This window comes from Dipodomys ordii, unplaced genomic scaffold (assembly GCF_000151885.1).
Source record: "Dipodomys ordii isolate 6190 unplaced genomic scaffold, Dord_2.0 Scaffold23, whole genome shotgun sequence".
Lineage (NCBI taxonomy): Eukaryota > Metazoa > Chordata > Mammalia > Rodentia > Heteromyidae > Dipodomys > Dipodomys ordii.
Genome location: NW_012267239.1, coordinates 9,581,694 through 9,604,229, shown reverse-complemented (window position 1 = coordinate 9,604,229; position 22,536 = coordinate 9,581,694). Strand labels below are relative to the sequence as shown.

The window sequence follows — 22,536 nt, the reverse complement described above, 5'->3', positions numbered from 1 at the left end:
TCACACCTGGGGACAGCCTGAGATAGAGCAGGACAGTTCCTCTCAGGGGAGAGCACCGGAGCTCAGAGAGGTCCAGTGCTTTGTCCCAGAGTGCCCAGCAGGAAGCATCTTTGAACCCAGAACTCTCCTAATGGAAGCATACGGCCTCTAGGCATTTTGTGAACATGTGCGCAAATAAGCTTGCTGCCCACTGCAGAAAAAGGACTTCATTTAGTTTGTTCCCAGCTCTTAGAATGGAGGCTCCCAATATGTGTTCTACACACATAGGCCCCATAATAATAAAAAGAACAAAGGAATGAGTGAATGAATGGAAAATTCCAGAGTCTAAAATCCTATGATGCCAGATTACCACTTGCTCCGTGTCCCCAGCCCAGCTCCATGGTGGAATCTAGGAAGGAAGGGCCCTGCCTTCTTTTCCCTCTAAACAGCGTTAAGTCCTTCTGTTCAGTTGACCTCCATCTTCTCCTCCTGACCCCTAGGATGGCAGGGGTCACTGATACTGAGCCAATTGGCACAGGAGCCAGGGCCCGCTCTGGGCAGCCTCACAGAGCCTGTCTGCCTCACTTTCTGGATTGTCTGGAGGCTGGGTTTGGGAGGGGGCGCAGGGAAAGATGCTACGCTTGGGGGAGACCCAGATCTGCAACCCCAACAGGGAAGGGGAGGGGTGTGGGGCCTCTTCATAAGACGGCAGAGGTCCCTCAGGCCAGAAGCTGGGAACCTTTCCAGTGGGGAATGCTGGGAGCCAAGAGCGGCCGTGATGGGGCAGGCCACTGGGGCTAAGGGAGATCTCTATGCTATCAGGCCTCACAGAGGGGCTAAGTCATGAAGGCTCTGTGGTAATCACAGGCAGCCTCCAAGGCCCAAACTCCACAGCAGACTCGCTGGACAGAGACCTGGTTGGGAAGCAGGTGGGATTTGAGGGTGCAGTACAAGGAAGGGACTGACTGGCTCCGACAGGCAGGGGAGTGGAGCAGTGGGTGGTGCTGTAGAGAGAAGAAACGTACTCTGCAGACTTCCAGAAATGTCCAGGGTGAGACAGGCGGCGGTTTCGCTTCGGCAGTTTCTCCAGCATGTCCATGAGCTTGGTGAAGGTGGGCCGCTCTTCCTGCTCGAAGGCCCAGCAGAAGAGAAGAATGTCCTACAGACACCAGCGGGTGGCGGTTAAAATGCGTGCCGACTTTGTTGGCTCCTCATTGAAGTACTGGCACTTTGCACCTCGTAGGGTCTGTCAGTCTGTCTACCTTTCTGCCTCACATCCTTATCTCTCTGTCACCATTCATCCGTGTGCCCAGCCACTCACCTCTCCATCCATCTGTTCACCCACAAAGCATCCATCCATCCATAGCAATTCACTCATCTTTCTTCTATCATCCATCTACCCACCCATATATTCTTCCATCTATCCATCCATCTGTCCATTCAAATGTATGTCCATCCATCCATCCATTCATCCACCAAACAGAATTCATAAAACCATCCAATCATATTAATTCACTTACTCATTTTTTATCTACCATTATCCATCCATCCATTCATCCATCCATCCATCAATTCATCCATTCTTCCTACTTACTTTCTGAGCCCATACAATAAACCAGGCAGGCTCCATGCTACCAAACATCAAGATCAATAATAGTTCCAAATGTATTTCTCAGCATTTTTCTCAAAAAACAAAAAGTGAGGGGTAGAAGGAAATGCTGAAGTCTAAAGATGTAAGTAACCTTCAAAGTCACAGAGGAGGAAAGTTACTTTTTTGTAGTCCTCACCCGAGAGGAAACCTGCAGGCAGGTAATCCTGACAGACACGCCAGGTCATTACTGCTCCTCTGACTTATCTTTTGATCAAAAGAGAGGATTCGTCCCGCTGTGCCTAAGAGGAAAGTTATTAATTTATAATCAGGCTTCTCTGTGTCTATCTTGCTCTGAGAGTTAGATAATGCCTTAAAATTATTATAGGGATGAAGATGAAGTGAAAAAACCAATCATATTTCTGATATTTTAATCAATATTTCTTGAAGGAAAGAAAAGAGACTGGCTGGTTCCGAACTCAGCCAAGTCCACTGCTAAGATGCAGTACGGCTAGGTGTTAGTGCGCCCCTGGTGGCAAGCACCTGGAATTGCAGGCATAGTGCAGAGACTGCTGGAACTCCCAGACCCTAACTTCATAAGGCTGTGGGTGGAACCTTCTGGAGCTATGCCTGCTTTTCCCCTTGCCTGTGGTCCTGCAGGATGGAGGGACTTACCGAGATTTCTTTTCCCAAGCCAATCTGGCTGAGGTTGGGTTTCATTCCTGTCCCCATCTGCCAGATGATGGCTTCTGCTGGCTGGGTCTTGAAAGGCCACTCCCTGGCGTGGAGTTCATACCAGATCGTGCTGTTGGCAGACGTTAAAAGGAGGTGATGTGCGATGTCCCTGGTGACCCCACGTCCCTTCCCTGCCAGCGCCACCTGCCTAGCTGTGCTCCTGGCTGACCTCTCCTCCTCTCCCTAGTCTCTTCCTCTCCGGGTTAACACACTTGAAGCTTCCCCACGTCTCCCACAGCGTGCCTTTCCCAGGATACCTTCTTTGATGCCAGACACCTTTGTCATACAGGAGGTGACGATTTTGGGGGCGCACCCCAGCCGGTGATGGGCGGTGTGTGCTAAGGCACCCCTGTGCTGGGTGGTGGAGACTAGGCCCTTTGCCAGAGCTCTCTCCTGGGCTGAGTGCCTGACAGAGGGATTTCCCCCTCCCCAACCTTTACATGGCCTGCGGGGTGGGGGAGGAGATTCACCGTGACTTGAGCTGAAAGCAGCAGGGCTCTGGGTGGACATGGAGTATGGAGCTCAAGGTGAACAGCTGCAGTTTGGAGTCTGGGGCTCGGCTCTGAGAGATCTCGGGCTGAGCCAAATGGACCCCAGCCTCCCCTCGACCCACTCAAAATGGGAACCACAACAGCTCTGGCTGAGAAAGGGTGAAATTCCACAACACTCAATAGACTTCTGAAAGGCTTTTTTTCCCCTAAGTCATCCCTGCGCTCCAGGTTCCCAAGCAACAGGATGCTCCTAAATGGCAGGAATCCAAGAGCGCCAGGGCCTTCGCACAGCAACAGTGTCAGAAATAAGAGCCTCATTAAAACTTCCTTTCAAGACCAACTTTTAAGAGAAATCCACTTTGAGAGGACATTTTTTTTTTTTTTGCTAAAGATGAAAACTCTTCATGGAAAACCAATTACTTACTTTGGTACATTTTGTTAATTATGTTTTTCCCCCCTTTTGCTAAACTGATACTAAAATACAGCGGCTTAATTACTGCAATTTAGTTTCAGATGAACGGTATCTAACTGGATAAAGATTTGGGCATTAACTAATCAGGGCAAGTGACAGCTCAAAAGAGGCCTAAGTGACAGGTGTTAAGGACTCTGATCTTGAACCACCCGGGGGCTGGGGGGTGGTGGTGGTGGCAGTGAGGTACTATGGAGCAACTATCTAACGTGTCTCAGGGATCCATGTCTAAGTGAACACATCTGCTGGACTGCCACTGTCCCTGCCAGCGTCCCCAGCCCTTGAATCTACCCATAGATAAGGCAAGGACTGGCGTGGCCATTCAAAGAACAGGGCACAGACCGCTTGCCGGCTGCCCTCTGGCTGTGAGGTTTGAAACAGAGGGCCTTGGTAGGCAGGTGCTCTACCTTGTGAGTCTCACTTGCAGTCCATTAATGCTTTACTATGTTTCCCCCTCTTGCTCTTGCCTCTAGTGGGATGCAACTCCACATCCATTTGCTGGTTAAGATGGGATCTCGCTGAATACTCTCCCTTCCCCCCACTCCACAGTCTGGCCTTGAAGTACAACCCTCCCATTCTCTACCTCCTGCGTAGCTAAGATACACAGGTGTGAGCCACACCAGGATTTTCTGCCCTGAACCTTCGGCTGTGTCTCGGAGTCGTCTTAACCCTTTACTTCCAAAGATGTCATTCCCTCGAGTGGTTATGGCTATTGTTTATTTCCTGACAAGGCCTCAACTCCTCTTTCCTAGACTCTAGGCATGGAGACTCACAGTCCATGTCCAAATTCGACTTCTTTGGCCTCCCTAGCGTGGTGCAGCCCCGTCTTACCGCCATGGTCTCCACCTAGGTGGATGACCTCATCCTTAACCTGCTCAGGTAGTGGTGGATACCTGAACACCATCTACGTCCAGCCCATCACCAAATGCTGACATGTCAGTCCCTGAAGTCCTTCAGTCTGTCTCAGCTCCATACCCACAGGCATTGACTCTGTAGGGGCCAGAATCTCCCTAGGGAGTGCCCCCCCACCCCCCGCCGATGTCCTCCTCCATTCTGTTCTCTGCATAGCAGTCAGATTGACCTGATTGCACTAAGACTGTAATTATGATGAAGCCACCTCTGGCTCCATAACCATCAAGGGCTCCCTAGTGCCTTGAAGATGAAATAAAATCTCAATTCTGCCATGAAGTGCTTTCAGGATTGACTGGCTTCCCTCTTCAGTCGCTCATCTTACCACCTACCGCCTTCCTCCCTTCCCCTAAACTCTCCATCCATCTGCTTCCTCCTCCCCACGACCCTCGCCTCACGTGTTCCTTCACCATGGACAGCGTGCGCTTTCCTCCTTGTGTACCATTGTGCACATCCCTTCCTCCTCCAACAGCTCACTCTACCCCGTCCGTATTCAACTTAGGCCTATGAGTCATCTCCTCCTAGAAGAGACTCGAGGTGGAGATGGGATCCTTTTCAATTCCACTAGTGTTGTGGTGATTCCCCGCACAGCCCTCATCTCCTTTTGGTCCAAAAAGATTGTCCTCCATAACACAAGATCAGAGGAGGGAATCTGTGCTGAGTGGAAAATAGGTCTATGAGTTCTTCAGTATTTCTCCCTGTAGAAGTCTAGAATACATTTTGGTTTACCGCCCTGTGTCCCCTACCGTGGAACGTATCTTGAAGAGACAATTTGGACTGTTTCTGCCACAAGGAAGATGTGTAAGATGATAGTGTGAGTCACCCTGACTTGCTCAGCACACAATGCACAAAGGGGTAAAAATTCTCCTAAATGTGGGTAATTGTGCGTTAGTCAAAACTGAATGAGAAAGTCCCAGAAGAGTGGAAACGATGCTACTTAACTCCTGAGACCACATCACAAGTGGCTGGGGGATCCTGCCACCAAGCTGTGAGCTCCCTCTTCCAAGACACCTCAACTGTCACCTCCTGAGTGACTCAGGCCAGCTCAGAGTCACAGCTCAGAAGCCATTCCCACATTCCTGAGCACAGACAGGATCCATTTGTTCCAGGTTGCTGAGTTTGGGAAAACTCGTGATTCAGCAGTAGCTAACCAATACATGAATGACATTTGTAGCCCAGCCTCTGTAACAGTCCTAGCACATAGCAGGGAGCTAATGAATGAATGAGTGAATGAATGAATGACTCAGGTAACCTGGGGTATCCACATAACCGATAAGAAACCAGCCATACAGGCATGTTTGGGTCATTTTTTTTCCTACTATGTTCCACTCAGATCCCCTTATTTTCACTCAGAAATCTCTTCTGCCTCTCTCCTCTCCCCCTCTCAGGTGTCTCTGCCCTTCCACAATCATGGCAAGAGCAGGGGGCGAGGGAATGCCCTCTGTCCCATGCTGGACTCTCCAAGGCCAGGGTGGGCCACCTACCCGAGTGCAAAGACATCCGAGTGCTTGGAGAAGGGAAGCTTGTCCTCCTCTGTGTCAGGGGACAGCTGGCGGATGATCTCTGGAGCCAGGTGACACAGCCAGCCATTCTGGATGCGCAGTTTGTCCTCACGCCTGGAAGATCAAAGCGCAGACTGAGCCCTAATCCTAAACCCCCCAAGTCCTCTGCTGCTTTGGCTTTCCCCCACTGGGTTCTACCTGACCTTCAACTTGAGGCTGAGACCCAGTGGAAAGTGCAGGAAGAGAGAACTGGAATGAAAGCCCTGGGGAGAAACACTGGACACTCAAACCACCCCGGCTCCTACGGCCAACCATTACAGTCAATTCTTCTTTGTGATAGCTGTGTTCCATAGTACAAAGTCTCCGGGTATTAGAAGATATTGACACAGCAAACACTAAATCATTGTTCCTTGAGGAAATACATACCCATACACAAATCTCACATAAGCTGTAGTTCACTTAAAAATCCTAAAAATAAACTCATGTACTAGATTCTTGGTCTTTGAAACAACCATGAACAAGACTAGCAAGATCCCTGGCCTTTGCTCTTTGGTAGAAGAAAGAGACCACAAATGAATTAAATACTAACAGTGGTGTTACTGAAAAATTTAAAACAGTGAAGACATCCAGGATAAGAAACGTCCTGAAGGTGAACTCAGAGCTAGCAACACAGAAGATTCAGCCATATGAACAAGGAGAGGAAGGGGAGGCTAGTTCTAAGGCCCAAGGCAGGCCTACACATCTAGAACTCTTAGGTTCTAAACTCTAAAGACCACCACCAGTATAAATGGAACCACCATGCATCCTGTGAGCTAAAATGCATACAGCTGACTCCTTACTGATAGGACTTGGCTAGTTCTTCCTTTATTCATGATAAACAACACTGCAACGAACATCTTTGGGTAGATACCAATTATCTCCCTTTACCCAGCTCTATTATTGTCCCTCAGAATAAACTCTTAGAAGAGGAGGGAGCCCAGGTCCCTTCTATATATGGCAAATCTTTAGCAAATCAGAGCTCTGCACTTGCAATGAACAGCTCAGTAGAACTTCCATGAAGGAAAGGGCCAGTTACCACAGGGTAGATCAAGAGTGAGATCGTGTAGTATCTCAGCTCCCCTGAAGGTCTTCTGTGGGGTCCAGAGGCTGCTGCATTCTACAAAGCTTCCAGAGTTTGTAGGTTTCTGGCCTATGTGAGGTATGATACTGACCCCTCAAGAGTGCTCATTCACATTCCAGAACTCTGACTGTCCTCTCTGGCTACATTCAGGAAGAGCATTGTCAAACAGAGTGGTCCAAGATGAGAGTTGCTCTCTGCTAATATGGAGGTCCAATATGGCTGTCCAACATGGCCACTTCTAACCACACTGCTAACCAGCATGATGACCACTATAACTGAAGAACAAAACTTATGACTTGATTACATTTTAATTATAGTTAAATATATATGGCCACTTGTGGCTAGTGGCTAACAAGTTACATAACCCAATCAGATCTAGACAATTATGAACCAAATATGAATTTTAACTTAAATATGGTTTATTATTTGTGATGCTAGGGATCATGCCAAAAGTATTTTACATGCTAGGCAAGTACTCTACCACAGAACTATACTTCTGCCCTTAGATTTTTGAGGCAAGTTCTCACTATGTAGCTCAGGCTGATCTGGAAATTGCTACGGGGCCTAGATTGGCCTTAAACCCCTGATCCTTATGTCTCAGCCTCCCTAGTGCTGAGACACTTGCCTAAATATGTTTTCGTAAGTCTGTTCTTTGCACAGCCGTAAGTGGAAAGTGGTATTGAAATGTCCCAGTTAAAATGATAAATGCTTGCACATGCCTTCCCTGAAGTCCACCTGCAGGCAGACCACAGATTCAGAAACATCAATAGAGGAAAGAACTCGGAAGAAGCCTCCAGGAGTCCAGAGCTGGGGAAGGGGGAGGAGGATGGGTCCAGTGCTGCTGTCCCATTCACTAGCTGGGAACGGGGGAGGTGAGAAGCTTGGTGCATTTCAGAATTGTGCTCTCCAGGTGGTCTCAGAGCACAGAAGGCCCATTTGGATATACATACGGTGATTTGGATACATTCCCTAACAGCAGCCGTGGGAAGGGGACACGGCTGGTAACTGCTGTAATCTCAGCCTTCCTGTTTGGATGTTCCAGGTATGCTACCCCAGGACCTGGCCACTTGTCTACCCCTTACATTTCCATGCCAAAAGCACACTGGCAGAAGGGACAGAAAACAATGCAATTAGATGGATACCAATGATGAATCTGTTGAAATCCAGGGCTTCTCAACCTAGGTATGACTGACAAATTTAAGTCTGGATGATTTCTCTGCTGTGATGCTTAGAAACGCTGTCTCTGGTCTCTACACACTAGATGCCAACACACCTTCCACGCCAGCTACAACAACTAAAACTTATCTCCAGACATCATCACATGACCCTGGCTGAGAAAATGGCCCCTGTTGAGATGTTTCTGTCCTAATGTATATAAAGTAAGGGAATGATTCCAATCTAGAGTTTCAGCATCTTGGAACATGGTAGAGACATTCTTCTCTAGAAGAGGACTTGAGCTCTCTCTCCACAGCAAACCCCAGAATGGGCAGGGTTGGAAGATGCTTGCTTCTAGAACTAGAGGACCTGCGGGGGCTTGATGATCCACTGGCTGCTTTCCGGTTATGAAACCTCTAACCAACCCAGGCCTCTATTTTCCTGCCTGTTAAATGGGCACATTAGTGTGTACCACAGTCAGCCCTCGAAAGGACTGAGCTCACATTATACAAGGTTATTTCAGTGGCCAGGGTTGCGTGACATCCTCACATCATGATTGGCTTGTGAGTATAGATGTTAGCTTGTGTGCGTGTATATGTGTACACACATCTCTGTCTACATGTGTGTGCATTCACACCTATGTACACACAGAGATAATACACATTTTATCCTGAAGACTCAGAAATGGAGTTGAGGGTAGGACCCCCAATAAGAATGTCCTCCAAGAAAAAGGGCATTGGGTTGGGAAGGTGGCTCAGTGGTAGAGCGCTTGCTTTGCATGCCTGAGACCCTGGGATTCCTCAGCACCACATAAGCAAAAAGAAAAAAGCCGGAAGTGGCGCTGTGGCTCAAGTGGTAAAGCGCTCACCTTGAGCTGAAGAGCTGAGGAACAGCATCCAGGCCCAGAGTTCAGACCCCATGACTGGAGGAAGGAAGGAAGGAAGGAAGGAAGGAAGGAAGGAAGGAAGGAAGGAAGGAAGGAAGGAAGGAAGGAAGGAAGAACGAGGGCATTGGAAAGACTAGCCTTCTCCAGGTGCACACGGCCAGGCTGATGGGGAATGGTGGGTTGGGAAGCTGTGGTGGACACAAGAACAAATTGCCCAATGTACGTGAGTTTCCACCATCACGCCTCCACTGCTGTCGCTGCCCTGCTGGGTCAGTAGAGGACTGGCGGGGGGGGGGGGGGGGGGAGGAGGGAGTGTCACTAGGACGCAAGGAGGAGTGGAGGCCACACAATTACCATCAGCCTGGGGCCGCGTGGGCAACTTCTCTGGAGGAAGAAACCAGAAGCCAGGCCTGGTGTCGACACCCCGGGGCGTCGGGTTTCCATGGTGACGGGCCCACCAGTGACAACACGAATCATCTTCATTGTGGCTATTATTACGATTAATACGGGCAGCTGGCACCGTGGGGCTGGCATGTTAACCAGCGCGTCTTCTTGAGGACAGCCGAGTAGCCGTATGCTGGGATGTCTGGGTCTGAGTGCTTGGTTGGCTGCCTCCTCCCTCCCAAGCCACTGTTGAGTGCCTACTGTATGCCAGGCTACTGCTGAGTACCTACTGTATGTGGGGCTGTCTGTCCCACCCCTAACACCCTAACGCCAGGGTGTCCTTTGAAGAATTCAGGGGCTCTTCGAAGCAACTGAGGTTTCAAGTGAAGTGAGAGAAACCAAAGGCGGTGTTCCTGCAGCAACAGGACACTCCTCCTAACCCACAGGACGAGAAGAAAACACACAGGGGTTTAGAATGCACGCAAGCACACACTCCAAATTAAAAGTCACAGGACAGGGCCTCTGAATTCTGGGTTGCTTATAAGGGACCAAACTGTTTCTCACATGCTCTGGGGCTAACTGCCTCAGAGAGTTAATTACTTAAGGTTGGTTAATCATTCTCTGGGTGATACTGAGGAAGGGATATGCAAATTAATGCTAATTATAACAACTCTCGCAGTGCTACTATTTGTCAGGCGTTTGAAGTGAACCGAGGTGTGGCGCTGGGTGCTTGCCGGGCATGTTCCTTTGTATCCTTGCAAGGACCCTAGGAGGCAGGCATCGTTTCCTTAGATCAGGAAGCTCAAGTTCCTAAGTTGTGCATCTGGATGGAAGTCCAAGGTAATAAGTGGCAGAGCCCCGGGGCCGCAGCCTCACTCTAAACCCTGGCTCTTCGGCCTGCACTCCTGAGGTGCTAGAATGAATGATGACTGGGTAAGTGGGGCAGGGGCTCTTGCGTGACCCCATCCTTCCAGGTGAGGACTCAAGTAAGGGGAGAGCCCTTGGACCAAACTTAAGGGCAAAAGCTTTGCAGGATTTGGGGGGGCTCTGTGCCCAATGCCTGCCCCCAAAGGTGCCATTTACAGAACAGGAAGCAAGCCCCATAGGACTAAGCGCGTTAAGTCTGTAATGCCAGCTACTCAGGAGGCAGAGATCAAAAGGATGTCAGTTTGAGGCTGACCCCAGGCGAAATCTTGACACCCAGTACAAAAAAAAAAAAAAGCATAAAAAGCATTGAGGGTGCAACTCAAGTGGTAGAGCCCTTATCTAGCAAGTGCAGAGGCCTTAATTCCAATCCCAGGGCCATCCAAAACCAAGGGGCAACAAAGCATGACCTGGAAGCATGCCAGCCTCCCAACGCGGCCCAGTGACCGGAGGCTCCACTCAGCTGCGGGCCATGGAGGCCGCATGAGAGGTCGCCCTATCACCGGGGGACTCTCCCGCCTCCTCCCACCCTCGCACCTGCCAGCCTGCAGCACCCCGGAAATGCTGAAGAGCCCGAAGTCCGTGATGACCACTTTGCCATTGTCGTAGAAGACGTTCTTTGACTTGAGGTCCTTGTGGAGGATGCCCTTGGCGTGCAGGTAGCCCATTCCCTGCAGGAAGCAGAGGAGGGCGCTGTCACAGGACACCCTAGCACCAGCTGCCACCCCGACTTCTGCTATGAGGCAGATGAGCCTGGGGTCGGTCCGGTCTGGTCCCTGGAGTCTGGAGATGGGATGGAAGGAGGCGCAGCAAGCGAGACCCAGCTCCCCCCTGCACCCCCGCTCCCATAGACCACTGCAAAGCCATCTCCTCTTGATTGGTCTGTTCCCCAAACAAGACACAGCCGTGGGATGAACAGGGACAATGGGGGAGTGACGTTCTCAGAGAAAAGGGACTCCCTTCGGCCATCGCTCTCACTCCCCTTCAGAGATGGAGGCCCCTTCTTTATTCAGCTGGCACCCCTGAAGCATGCACCTAGGTTTTCAGGAGAAGGTTTGCGAGAGACCAGAAGAGCCCAGAGGAGAGTCTACCAGAGGTCTAAGTCAAAGGCAGATGTGCAGAAACTTATTTTTGCCTTCATGAGCAAGTCCCATTTTTTTAATTGCTTCTTTGCGGGACTAACGCTTCCAATGGCAAATAAGATGCCTGCTGGGAATCGCAGGATGTTCCTTTTTTGCCTGAATACAAACAACACCCAAGGATTTGTTTCTCCAGCTGCAGCGGGGAGGAGAGATGGCTTGCGCTTTGGGGAATTCCAAGGACTCAGATAATGGATCAGGAACCAAGGGGCCTTGGCCATGTCTCTGCACCTGTCAGCCCTCACACGGGAGCATGGACGCAGACCAATGGGCTGGAGAGAATTGCTAAATGCGGCATCTGAAGAACTCTTTTGCACATGATACCTAGTACTTTTTAAGTGGGGGATGAGACCATGAGTCTCAAAGTCTCAAACCTGTGGGGTTTCTCAGGAGGGGCTGGGGGGAGGTCTTTCTGAGGTTCAGGAGGAGGGGGTGTCCCCAAATACCTTCACAATCTCCTGAGCAATCTGCCTGGTTTTGTTGACATCCAGGACAATCTTGGCGTCCCTCACCACCGAGTAGAGCGTCCGACCCTTACAGAGGCTGCAAAGTAAAAGGTCAAGGTCATTTCTGGAAGCGATCAGCAGTCATGAAGAAGGTGGCCACAGTTATGAGAGGTCACACATGATGGATGTCACTTGCCACTGGAGCTCATGAACAGGACCTGGGCTGGACGCTGGAGCTGGTTCTGGGGTGTGTGTGAAGATCTGGAAAAAAAGTTCTTGTAGATTCTTTAAGGATTGCCACTGAACCTACCCCATTTCCTGACCACCCAGGGTGTCACGGGCAGAAAGTCACGCACATACTGACAATCTCTGTGTCCCCTGACCCCACTCAGCGAGCACTAGGGGCAGCTGCTGGCACTTGCCAGGGGCCCCATGAGAATAGGGACAGTGACGACAGACCAGCCAAGCTTCGGCTGACAGGGGCCAAGTACCATCGGCAAATGATACACTCAATCCTTCAGAAGGGGGTGTGTAAACACCAATAAAACCAGCCTGGACCAGACACCTGTCTAGATAGAAGGGTTTTTCGGCCTCATTGGCTTCATCAGGAGGACCAGCGGTTGAGGATGAACGACAGGATGACAAAAGACATCGTGCAGAGACAGTAACACCTCCTCATTAGCTGCCTGCGCGTCTCTCTGTCCTGTCCTCCCCTGGGAGGCTCAGTGCCAGCACACACAAAGCAGGCGTGCGATAAACAGTGGCTGAGTAAATGAACGAGTGAATTCTGGTTTCACCGTGGTCTTCTCAGTCCGAGCGTTACTGTTGGACCTTGCTGACATTCAAGTTCCTGTGTCTGAATCCCAGCACGGCTCCCTGTGCGCCTTTGGCTGGGTTACTTACCTCTCTGAGCCCCATTTTGCTCACCTCCTGAAGGAAATCAGTGAGACTTAGCCTTGTCGTTTCTTTGGGGATTTGGAGAGGATAAAGTTTTGTACAGTGGGTGCCTGGCACCCAGTATGCATTCCTGCACACTGCTCAGGATCATGAGGGGCTGAGAGTCAGACTCCATGGTGCTAGGATCTGATCTGTCATATACTGCATGTGTGGCCCTGGGAGAGTAAGTTGTCCTCTCTCAACCTTAGTGGTATTATCTGTAGAAGGGGGCCAACTGTATGTAAACTCAAGTATGTAAAGACATAGCTCCTCTCCAGGCAGAAAGACTCCATGCAAGGCTCATCCATTATGAGAGGCAGTAAATAAATGATCAATAAAGTGGTGTCTCTCTCTCTCTCTCTCTCACACACACACACACACACACTCCTGCAAATACAGAAAGCTCCATTTATACATCTGTCTATCTATGATCTCTGTCATCTCTGCCTCTAGTCACCTGCTACTCTCATACCCCTCAAAATACCTGTGACCACCCATGTTGTTTGACTAAGATTAGCTCTTCACCTGCTGAAGGTGAGCCTCCCAAGGCAGAGGGCTGACTCACGGATGGTCTGATTCACCTGTCAAGGTCGCCCAGAAAGTCAGCAAGGGCACCCCTCCCCCTCCCCGGTGACTCAAGGCTGCCCCCCCACATCCAAGGCAGCATGTTTTGAAGCTGGCCCAGCAGCGGTTGGAGGCAGGGTGGGCTGAGCAGCCAATTAAGCCATATTGACATTTAAGCATTGGCGATGGCGGAGGCCGTGGGTGGATTTCTCTCCCCTGATGCCTCGTTCTTGCGCAACCACCTACACTCATTACCGGCCAGGGCCTCCCACCGCTATAGTTCCCAGACTGAGTCCCCGCTCAGAGTGGCTGAGTGAGGGTGAACAGCTCAAGTGCCCTTCCCTGCTCTCCTCCTCCCGCAGCGGGGTCTTCGCCTCCCTTCCTCCCCGCCGGGCCCTGTGCCACAGGAAGCAAACTCACTCCATTCCGGGTTGGGGTGTAACTTTGTGCAACCCCGGTTTGCTGCATCTGCAAGTAGAAAAATAGGCAAATGGCTCCAGATAAGCCATTCCTCCCCTCCCCCCAGGTGCCCTAGCGGCACCTCACACGCATCCAACCTAGACAAGCGCTAGAACTTAGCAAACGCCGAGAGCAGGCATTTATCAGCCCCACGCTGGAGCCAACTGGGAAAGACTGAATGTATCCCCCAATTTCCTATGAGGAAATTCTAACCCCAATGGGGTGGTGTTAGAAGTTGGGGCTGTGGGGGGTGATCAGCCATAAGTGAGATTAGCAACTCTTATAAACGGGACCCCAGGAAATGCAGAATAGTCAAGAACATTAAATAAGGAATTAAAAGGGAGTCCAGAGAGCCCACCCTCTCACCACCAGAGGCTGCAGGGTTTGGGGGGGCCACTGTCTGCCAATGAAAGAGAAACCCCACCACAGCCAAACCATGCTGCTGTCCTGCTCCAATCCCAGACTTCTGCCTCTGGAACTGTGAGCAATAAATATCTGTTGTTTCTAAGCAGTCTCTATACTTCCTTACATCAGCCTGAACTAAGCTACAACCCAAATGTTAAGTCACAGCAAACTAGATCAACAGTGACGTATAAGAAAAATACACACCATTGCCTCAAATCAAAATAAACAAAGCTCTACTGACAGCACAACCAGGAGAAAGGGAGGGGAAATTAAAAGGAGGACCGTGAAGTAGACAGGGATTAAAGAAGTGGTGGACCTATCACATAGCAGGTAACAGGTGGTTCCATCATGGAGCTTCTTGCTCCCATAATGCTTTGGGTTCCCACACAAATGCTTCTTCTTTCCATAATGTCCTAGGTACCTGCTCAACCAATGCAGAGAGTCAAGAGCATTGTGTGCACAAGCCATCAACCAATCAGCACAAAGCCCAGGGAGAGGAGAAATGGGAGGAGTCATGTAATATAATAACCCCACCCCCCAGCCCCGCCATTGTGCTCTACTTTTGGCTCCCTCTTCAAATAGAGAGGCTCTGTTCCCTACTTTCATGGCTGTCCTTTGTCCTCTTTTAAAACACTTTCTTGCCTTTCAAATTCTTGAACAGGGAGAAGAACAAAACAAACCCATACTCCTACATACCATCATTGGCCAAACGCTCAGGCTACCTAGAGTCCATTATATAAAGTACACAAATAGAAAAATAACCTTTTTACCTCCTTTAAATGATCCAGCCTGTGGAATTCAAGGGCTATAGTTAAGGATAACAAATGGTCTGCTCGGAAGGTGAGCTACTGGTGTACAGGCATGTGTGGTCTTAAATTTAATATCTCCTCTGCCTCAATCCTCACCCCTCTGTATTGCACCCCATCTCCCTGCTTCCTGCCTGATCCCACCATTGTTTAGGAGCCTGGGCCCCTGGCAGGTCTCCTTGACCAAGAATGACCAGCCCTGCTCCCAGAGACTCTGACTGGAACATGAGAAATGGGATTGAATAATTCGATATTTCTAATGCTGGTAGTTGCAGAAAGTTCAAGGGTGGCCGAGAAGGCCACTCTGGGGAGGAAGCCTTGATGCTGAGAGCTGAAAGAAACCAACTGTGGGCAAAGATGCTGAAGCAGGATTAAGTTTAGCCTGCGCTAGGAAGGCTGGACTCCACAGAGTGTGTCCCATTGCTTGCCCACTGCTTGACCTCCAACTAAAAGACACAGTGAGAAGAAGACGGTCCCAGGCTCTTAGCTGCCTTGAGCACAAAGGCAGTTCATTTCAAAATCAGTTAATGAAAAAAAGAAAGGAAGAAAACCAACAACCTGGGTTGTCAGGAAGGATTTAAAACTCTCACCGGAGAGTAAGCATTCCTGCACTTCTTCACACCCAGATCCCATCTGATTGTCCCATGCTCTTCCTCCCTCCCTTGAGCAAACAAATCATATTCCAAGTGACAAGTTGCTCACTCCATCAAATTCCAGCCTCGGGCAACGGCCCAACTTCCAAACCCTTCACGACTCTAACAGTGAAGATATTAAAATCTGGGGACTCTGGGGCTTTATAATAAAAAATGCCAGGTTAGCTTCTTATAAAAATGGGAAATGCCAGAAAGCAAGTGAGAAACGCCAGCTGCTTGCCACCTGCTTACCCCAATGCGCACCCAGGAAATGAAGCGCTATGGACTTCCATTAAGTAAGGGGCTGAAGGCTCTCTCCAGCATACAACCGCGCGTGCGAGGCCGTAAGCCCAGATACCCACGAGAAGCTGGACTTGGCCCTCGAGGAGGTGACTTGCTCCTCCTCCTCCTTCAATCTCTTCACATGCTTCTACTTGTTCTTCAGCCCCATTGGGTCTGATTTTGTTATGTGAGGGGCCCTGAAGTTGGCTGCTTCTGGTCCCTTGAAAGATTGAGACGTGGAGTTCTGGCTGTTAGATCCCGATCTTCACCATCTTTGATTAAGAATCCGTGCTGCTAGACACAGGGCTGACATTGGTGGCTATGCAGAGATTCTCTGCCTCTCTGTGCTATGGCCCTGCTCAAAGGCTTCATGGAACATGGAACAGGCTCTCCTAGTTGGAGCTTATGTTCTCAGCCTCTCCTGGGTCATTCTGCCTGTCTCCTTCAGACTCCCCTCCAATGCGATCATTCCAGATCATGGCCACGTTGGCCAACTCTTTTATTTCCTCACGTGCTCACTTCCCGTGCACCAAGTTTGAAAACTCAAGTGTCTGTGCTATGGCTCAAACTTGTCTCCCACAAATTGCTACGCCCATGCCCCTGGAGGTGAGGCGTTTAGGAGGTGACTAGGGTTAGATGAGATCAGGAGGGTGGGGCCCCCAGGATGTCATTAGTGGAATTATAAAACAAGAGGACGGGAAACCTGAGTTAGCATGCCTCCAATCCCACCATGGGAAACACGCCGCCATGTTGGGATTCAGTGGGCCGCCCTCACCAAGATGCAGTACCACGCTCTTGATTTCCAGCTCACAGCCCTGAACCAAACAAATCTGTATTTGGGGGCTGGGGTGTAGCTCAGTGATAGAGCCCTTGCCTAGCACACACAAGGTCCTGAGTTTGATCCCCAGCACCACAGAAAGAAACCAAACCCAGCCAACAATGCTCTGTGCTTTATAAATGAGCCGGTCTTTGGCATTTCGTTATAGCAATGGGAAATGGACTCATAACATTTTAAAAAGGAACATATCATTGCCTTCTGTCACTCCTGGAGTGGAAAGCTAGACTCCCCAACTTCAAAGAAATGTTTTAAAAAAATAAACACAATGGCAACAACACTCAGTAATAAGCAAAGTAGAGTCTTATGCTGGCATGGTGGCTTGCCAACGGGCTCTAAGGCCAAAGGCTCTGCTTTTTTGGAAAAACAGAGCAAAGATGTTTTAGCCAGCAAGGTTTAGGAAGGAGTGAAATGCTAGCAGTGAATAAGAGGCACAGAGTTCGTTAATGTCAGGACGCTGTGTTCAGGTAACAAGCCAGAAGGGCTGACTCCTGGCTCCGATGAGTGATATTCTCTTGGGAGAGACAAGCAATAGGCAAACAGAGTAACTGCAAGTTATAATTAGAGTGACAGAGAAATAAACACCAAGGGCCTCCATTTGTAGGGCTGCTGTCTTAAGAGGAGGGGCAGCAGCAGCCGTCCCAGCCTATACCATTCCAGGACAGGGACTAAGGGCCAACCAAGTGCCCACTCGATGCTCTCTCAGGACAGATCGTGACATTTAAGAAGCCATTCAAAGGAACCTGAGGATCCTGGCAAAGATTTTTCAGGCATCATCTCATTTAATGTCTCAGACTCTATATAATGTGGCCTGCTCATTCCCACTGTACAGACAGGGAAAACTGAGGCCTTGAGTCCGTCTAGTTAGAAGCACACACCTCAGGATCAGAACTGCTTCAGAGGATATCCCGCCACCCTCGGGCGGTTTACCTGAGATCTTCGGAAGTCACAGGGCTCTGTACACTGCAAGGCAGGGAAGTGTGAACGAATGCCATACTCCATGGAATGTGGCCTGGGCATGGACATGCTGCTGATGTTCTTACTGGAGGGCCTTTTGTCTGCACCAGGTGTGTGTGTGTGCGTGCGTGCGTGCGTGCGTGCATGTGCGTGTGATCTAGATGTCCAGTGTTAACACCTACCTCTCAGCACCACTTGAAGACTGTATGGGGCAAGGTGAATCTTATTGATTTATTCAGTGATTTATTCAAGGTGCTTGTTAGAGGCAGGAAACTTATGTACAAGAAGTTGTAATCTCCCAGGCCCTGCAGAGAGGGGCAACATTCAAATCCTGACCTTGAATGTTCCTGTCTTCCTAGGGTTGGCTAGGAGCTCTGGGAAGAGGTGGCGCAGTGGAGGGGCAGAGATGCACTAAGACGCCCACTCTGCCCTACACCTCAAATTCAAGGTCAGGCCTGTGAGTCCTCTCTCTTCCTCCATCTATGTGCTGCCTCTGCTCGGGACTTCTCAGAGGCACCAGCAGTCCAGAGGAGGCTGGATCCGGGCAGCCTTCGGCTCTGCATGCAGGGTCCTTGCCCACAGGGGCCGAGAAGAGCCAGGAACAACCTGCAGAACTGGTGACTGAACGGAGGGAAGACGTCCTCCTGTGTGTGACCGCCTTGGGCCCGCCAGGGCTGGGTGCAGTGCCAGGACAGGGCTGGGTGCAGTGTACTGGCACAAGAAACAGATCATAGGCCAAACCCAGGTGAAATCAGAAGTGACCCTTTCTAACTGGGTGCTGGCTCATTCCTATAATCCTAGCTACTCAGGAGGCTGAGATCTGAGGATTGCAAATCAAAGCCAGCCTGGCAAGGAACTCTGTGAGACTCTTATGTCCAATGAACCACCAGAAAACTGGAAGTAGTGCTGTGGCTCAAAGCAGTAGGGTGCTAACCTTGAGCAAAAGAGCTCAGGGACAGCGCCCAGGCCCAGAGTTCAAGCCCCACAACTGATTAAAAAGAAAAAGAAGTGACAGTTTCTGCCTCGCTTTGTGCAAGGTACCCTGGGGACACCAAGATGGAGCGGACCGCTGGCCCTGCCCCCACTGCAGGGCCAGACATCGAATACCAGCAACTCTTATTGGCTGACCAGAGCCACGTTTATTTTTCAGTAAATATTTGAACAGTAAACTGAAGGACTGCCTTAAAAAAAAGTATACATCTGTCACCTAATTTATATGCATTAAAAAATCCACAGAGTTCAGACTCTGAGGTGTTAGCAAAGCTTTTCCCCTGGCGGCTGAGGCATTACACTTTTCCTTCCTCCCTCCTGCTTATCTCTCCTTTCTAATTTTCTCCAATAAACACGTGTTACTTTTGTAAATTGAGAAAAAGGGAGCAAGGGGGGATCAAAGCACTGTTAAGTCAGACTGTGGTGAAGCGCAGACCCAGAGGCTCATTCTACAGACTGGCTAGAAAATCCTGAGCTGGTTGAGAAATTGAAATCAAAGGACAAAGTTACCAACTGAGCTCCAACTCCAAGAAACTCGGAGGGGTTTGCCATTTTCAAGAGGGCTGCGAGCGGGTTCAGCCTTCCATCTCTTGCACATTCCAGGCACGCAGCAAATGCTTGGTCTGACAACATACCCTCTGTGTAACAGTTCATGCTTTAATCCAGAAAGCAGAACTTGACTTTTTAAAATAACTATGTATGGCCAAGTATGGTGGTGCATGCCGGTAGTCCCAGCATTCAGGAAAGGCTCGGAGGTAGAAGATGGAGAGTTTGAGTTCAAACAAACTCCTCAAAGGGTGACGACAGAGGCAAAGTGGAGTAGCTGTAGGAGGTAGGGGTAGGCAGGCGGGTGGTGGGCATTGCCACATCCTTTCTCCCATGGGCCCTGAAGCCCAGGACAGCCTAGGTTGTTGGAGGTGGGACATGCACAGGGCCGTCAGCCTTGGGGCTGAGCTGACCGTAGGAAGGAAAAGAGGGGGAAGAGGGAGGGAGGAGAAGGGAGGAAGAGGAGCAGAGGAGAGGAAGAAAAGGAGGAGGAAAAGTCCTGTCTCTCTTCGGGATGCCAGGGCATTACAGTCTGGGTGGAAAATGTCCTTCGAAGCCCATGCATGAAAGGCTCAGGGGCCAGATCACTTTGGGAGGAAAGTGACTGCTCTCTGATGGGCTCCCAATGTGACCCCGGCGGCTGGGTCACAGGTGGGGAAACTGAGACTCAGAGAGATGAGGTCATCTGCAAGATTGTGCAGGGCAGGAACTAGGCATCCACCCTAGGATCCCTTTGACACCAGGGACTTGTCCTGAGTCATGTGACCTGTAGGAAGCAGGAAGACGGGGCGGGAGCGGACAGACGCACCAGCATTTCCTAGTCACAGAGCTCTGTGCACATCTTACCCTTGCTAAGGCCCTGCAGGGAAATTCATCCTCCTAGTTCACCCATGTGCAAGGCTTGGAGTGTGTGTGTGTGTGTGTGTAAGAGCCTTCTCTGCCATGTGGAAGGCGTGTGTGTGTGTGTGTGTGTGTGTGTGTATGAGTGTGTGTGTTCTAAGAGTCTTCTCTGCCAGAACCTGGAGAAGGAACTCAGCCCCATTTGCCCAGCCCCTCTTGCCCACAGCGCCAGGGAGGGGCATCGCAAACCTAGGGCCAAGACTTGCTTTTTTGTATGGTCCATAAGCTAAGCATGGTTGTGGGTTTATAATTCCTTTACACAATTGTAAAAGCAATTCAAAAGAAGAATAGTACTTGTGACCTGGGAAATTTAAGTGTCAGTGTGCAACAGCCACCCCATTGGTTTGCAGATTGTCTACGGCTGCTTCCCTGCTCCAAGGGTGAAGCTGAACACTGCCAGAGACCTAATGACAACGCTCAAAATGTCTGCTACCTGTCCTCTAAAGAAAAGGACCCAAGAAATCACAGTTGAACAACAGAAGTCTGGCAACTGGGACAAAGACTGACCACTTTGAGGCTCCCTTCTGGGCAGTGGGGCCTGGATAAGGTCAAGGCCCAGTGTGGATACCGTTCGATCCATTCATTCATGCATGCATGCCCCTGTCCCAAATTCCCAGAGCTCTGACCCTGCCAGGTGCTCTGCTAGGTGTGGGGACAATGAGTCTGGTGGCAGATACACAGTGTGTGTGAAGAGCAAGTGGCAGTATGCAGGGACAAGATCCTTGGAGGCTGGACTTATACTCAGAAGAAAGAAAGAATCAGAACCAGACCAGGGCAAGCACAGCTGGACCAAAGAACCCCCTGTGCCTGTGTTCCCCAATGCTGAGAGAGGCTGAGCTGCCTCCCCCACTCCCAAGGACAGGACCGGCGTGGAAATCCACATCAGTATCACACAGGATTTTAAGTCCCCTGCCTCTCCTCCATTCCCTGCTTGCAACCCCACACCAGGCTGCCCCTGCACAAATGACCATCCGAGCAAGACAAATCCCATATTGCTCCAGAATGCCTTCTTTCCACATCACTGGTGTGGATGCATCCACGGGGAGGGGGGATAGGGGGGAGGCGGGGAGCGGGAGGGATGGCCCGACCCACAGCTGCTACACCAGGATCCCTGCAGCTGGACAAACACCACCGTTCATGAGAAATGTCCACACACACACACACACTGATGTGTGCATTCTACAGGTGTAGGTGTACTTTTACACACACTCACACACACACCCACGAACATGCTATTTAAATGTGAATTGAGTACTTGTCAGTGTCTGTTAAGTGCAGGTACACGTATGCATATTTATTCTTATGGTTTGGGTAAATGCATGGTCCCTAAGGCAAGCGAGGTCTTTAGGTCATTGGGGCATGCCCTTGAAAGGTGCCCTCCTTCCCTCCTCCTCCCCCCCTCGGTGTGACTGCTTCCCACCATAATATACTGACTTCACCAGAGGTCCAAACCTCAGGGTGGTCTGGGACATGAAGCTCCAAAACTCCAGAGCCACAAAGGCCCCAAGTAAACCTTCTTCTCTGTTTCTCAAAGTGGCCCGCGTCAGGTATTTTCATTACGAAGCTGACTGTGATGTGTGTGGCGGGTCACTCTGGTGCATGCACACAGGCACGTCTGTCTGTGTGGGGCTGTTATGACTTTCCGTGACTGCAGTCTGTGGTAACCACTCGGGTACCGATCCCCCACCTCTCAGCCCTAGGTCGGCGTTCTGTCTGCATTTCCCCGGGCCTTTGAAATGCTCCAAGAAGCCAATCAATTCTCTGCAGAGTGGAAGTTCAGGCTGCCAGGAGCGGGGAGAACTTGGGGGCGGGGAGGAGGTGAGTGCACGCTAATGAATGGATCAAGGATTCTTTTCTTTTCTTTTGTTTTTTTTTTTTTTTTTTTTTTTTTTTTTTGGGTCCGGTTGTGGGGCCTGAACTCTGGGCCTGGGCGCTGTCCCTCAGCTCTTCAGCTCAAGGCTAGCACTATACCACTTGAGCCACAGCACCACTTCCGGCTTTTTCTTTTTGCTTATGTGGTGCTGAGGAATCGAACCCAGGGCCTTGAGCATGCAAGGCAAGCGCTCTACCACTGAGCCACCTTCCCAGCCCCCTTTTCTTTTGTTTTTGAGATGACAGAATGTTCTAAAATTAGATTTGGATAACAATTGCCAAATTTTGTAAACATACTAAAAAAAAACCCCCACCAAACTATATGTTTTAAATGAGTGAATTTGATGGTGTCTAAATTAGAAATCAATAAGGTTGGCTAAAAAAAATAAACAAAATTACAAGTTCCACAAGGGTGGTTTTCTTAGCTCTGCCAACCAAGAAGCCCCATTTCTATAAGCTATGTCTTTGCCTGCCTTGCAGCAAGGAACATTTGGGTTCTTTCTCTCCAAGCTTTGTAAGCAAGAACTTCAGGGCCTGGAGGGACGAAGGAGGCAAGACAACTCGGGTAAACACTGGAGGCAAACAAGCCACCAAAGGGTACCCCAAAGACTGGGGGCACTGGACG

At 50.1% G+C, this 22,536-nt stretch overlaps 1 protein-coding gene across 1 annotated transcript in view; it reads right to left on the bottom strand.

The window, feature by feature from the left end:
* Nucleotides 1–820: 820 nt before the first annotated feature.
* Nucleotides 821–22,536, bottom strand: part of Ksr2 (kinase suppressor of ras 2) — a 200,347-nt gene continuing 178,631 nt past the window's right edge. Inside the window, exons 18-23 of the mRNA XM_013014295.1 lie at nt 11,728–11,824; nt 10,680–10,813; nt 5,656–5,787; nt 2,243–2,372; nt 1,005–1,138; nt 821–893 (exon numbers count right to left, since the gene is read on the bottom strand). Coding sequence (XP_012869749.1) covers nt 821–893; nt 1,005–1,138; nt 2,243–2,372; nt 5,656–5,787; nt 10,680–10,813; nt 11,728–11,824 — 700 coding nt within the window. The remainder of the gene's footprint in view (nt 894–1,004; nt 1,139–2,242; nt 2,373–5,655; nt 5,788–10,679; nt 10,814–11,727; nt 11,825–22,536) is intronic.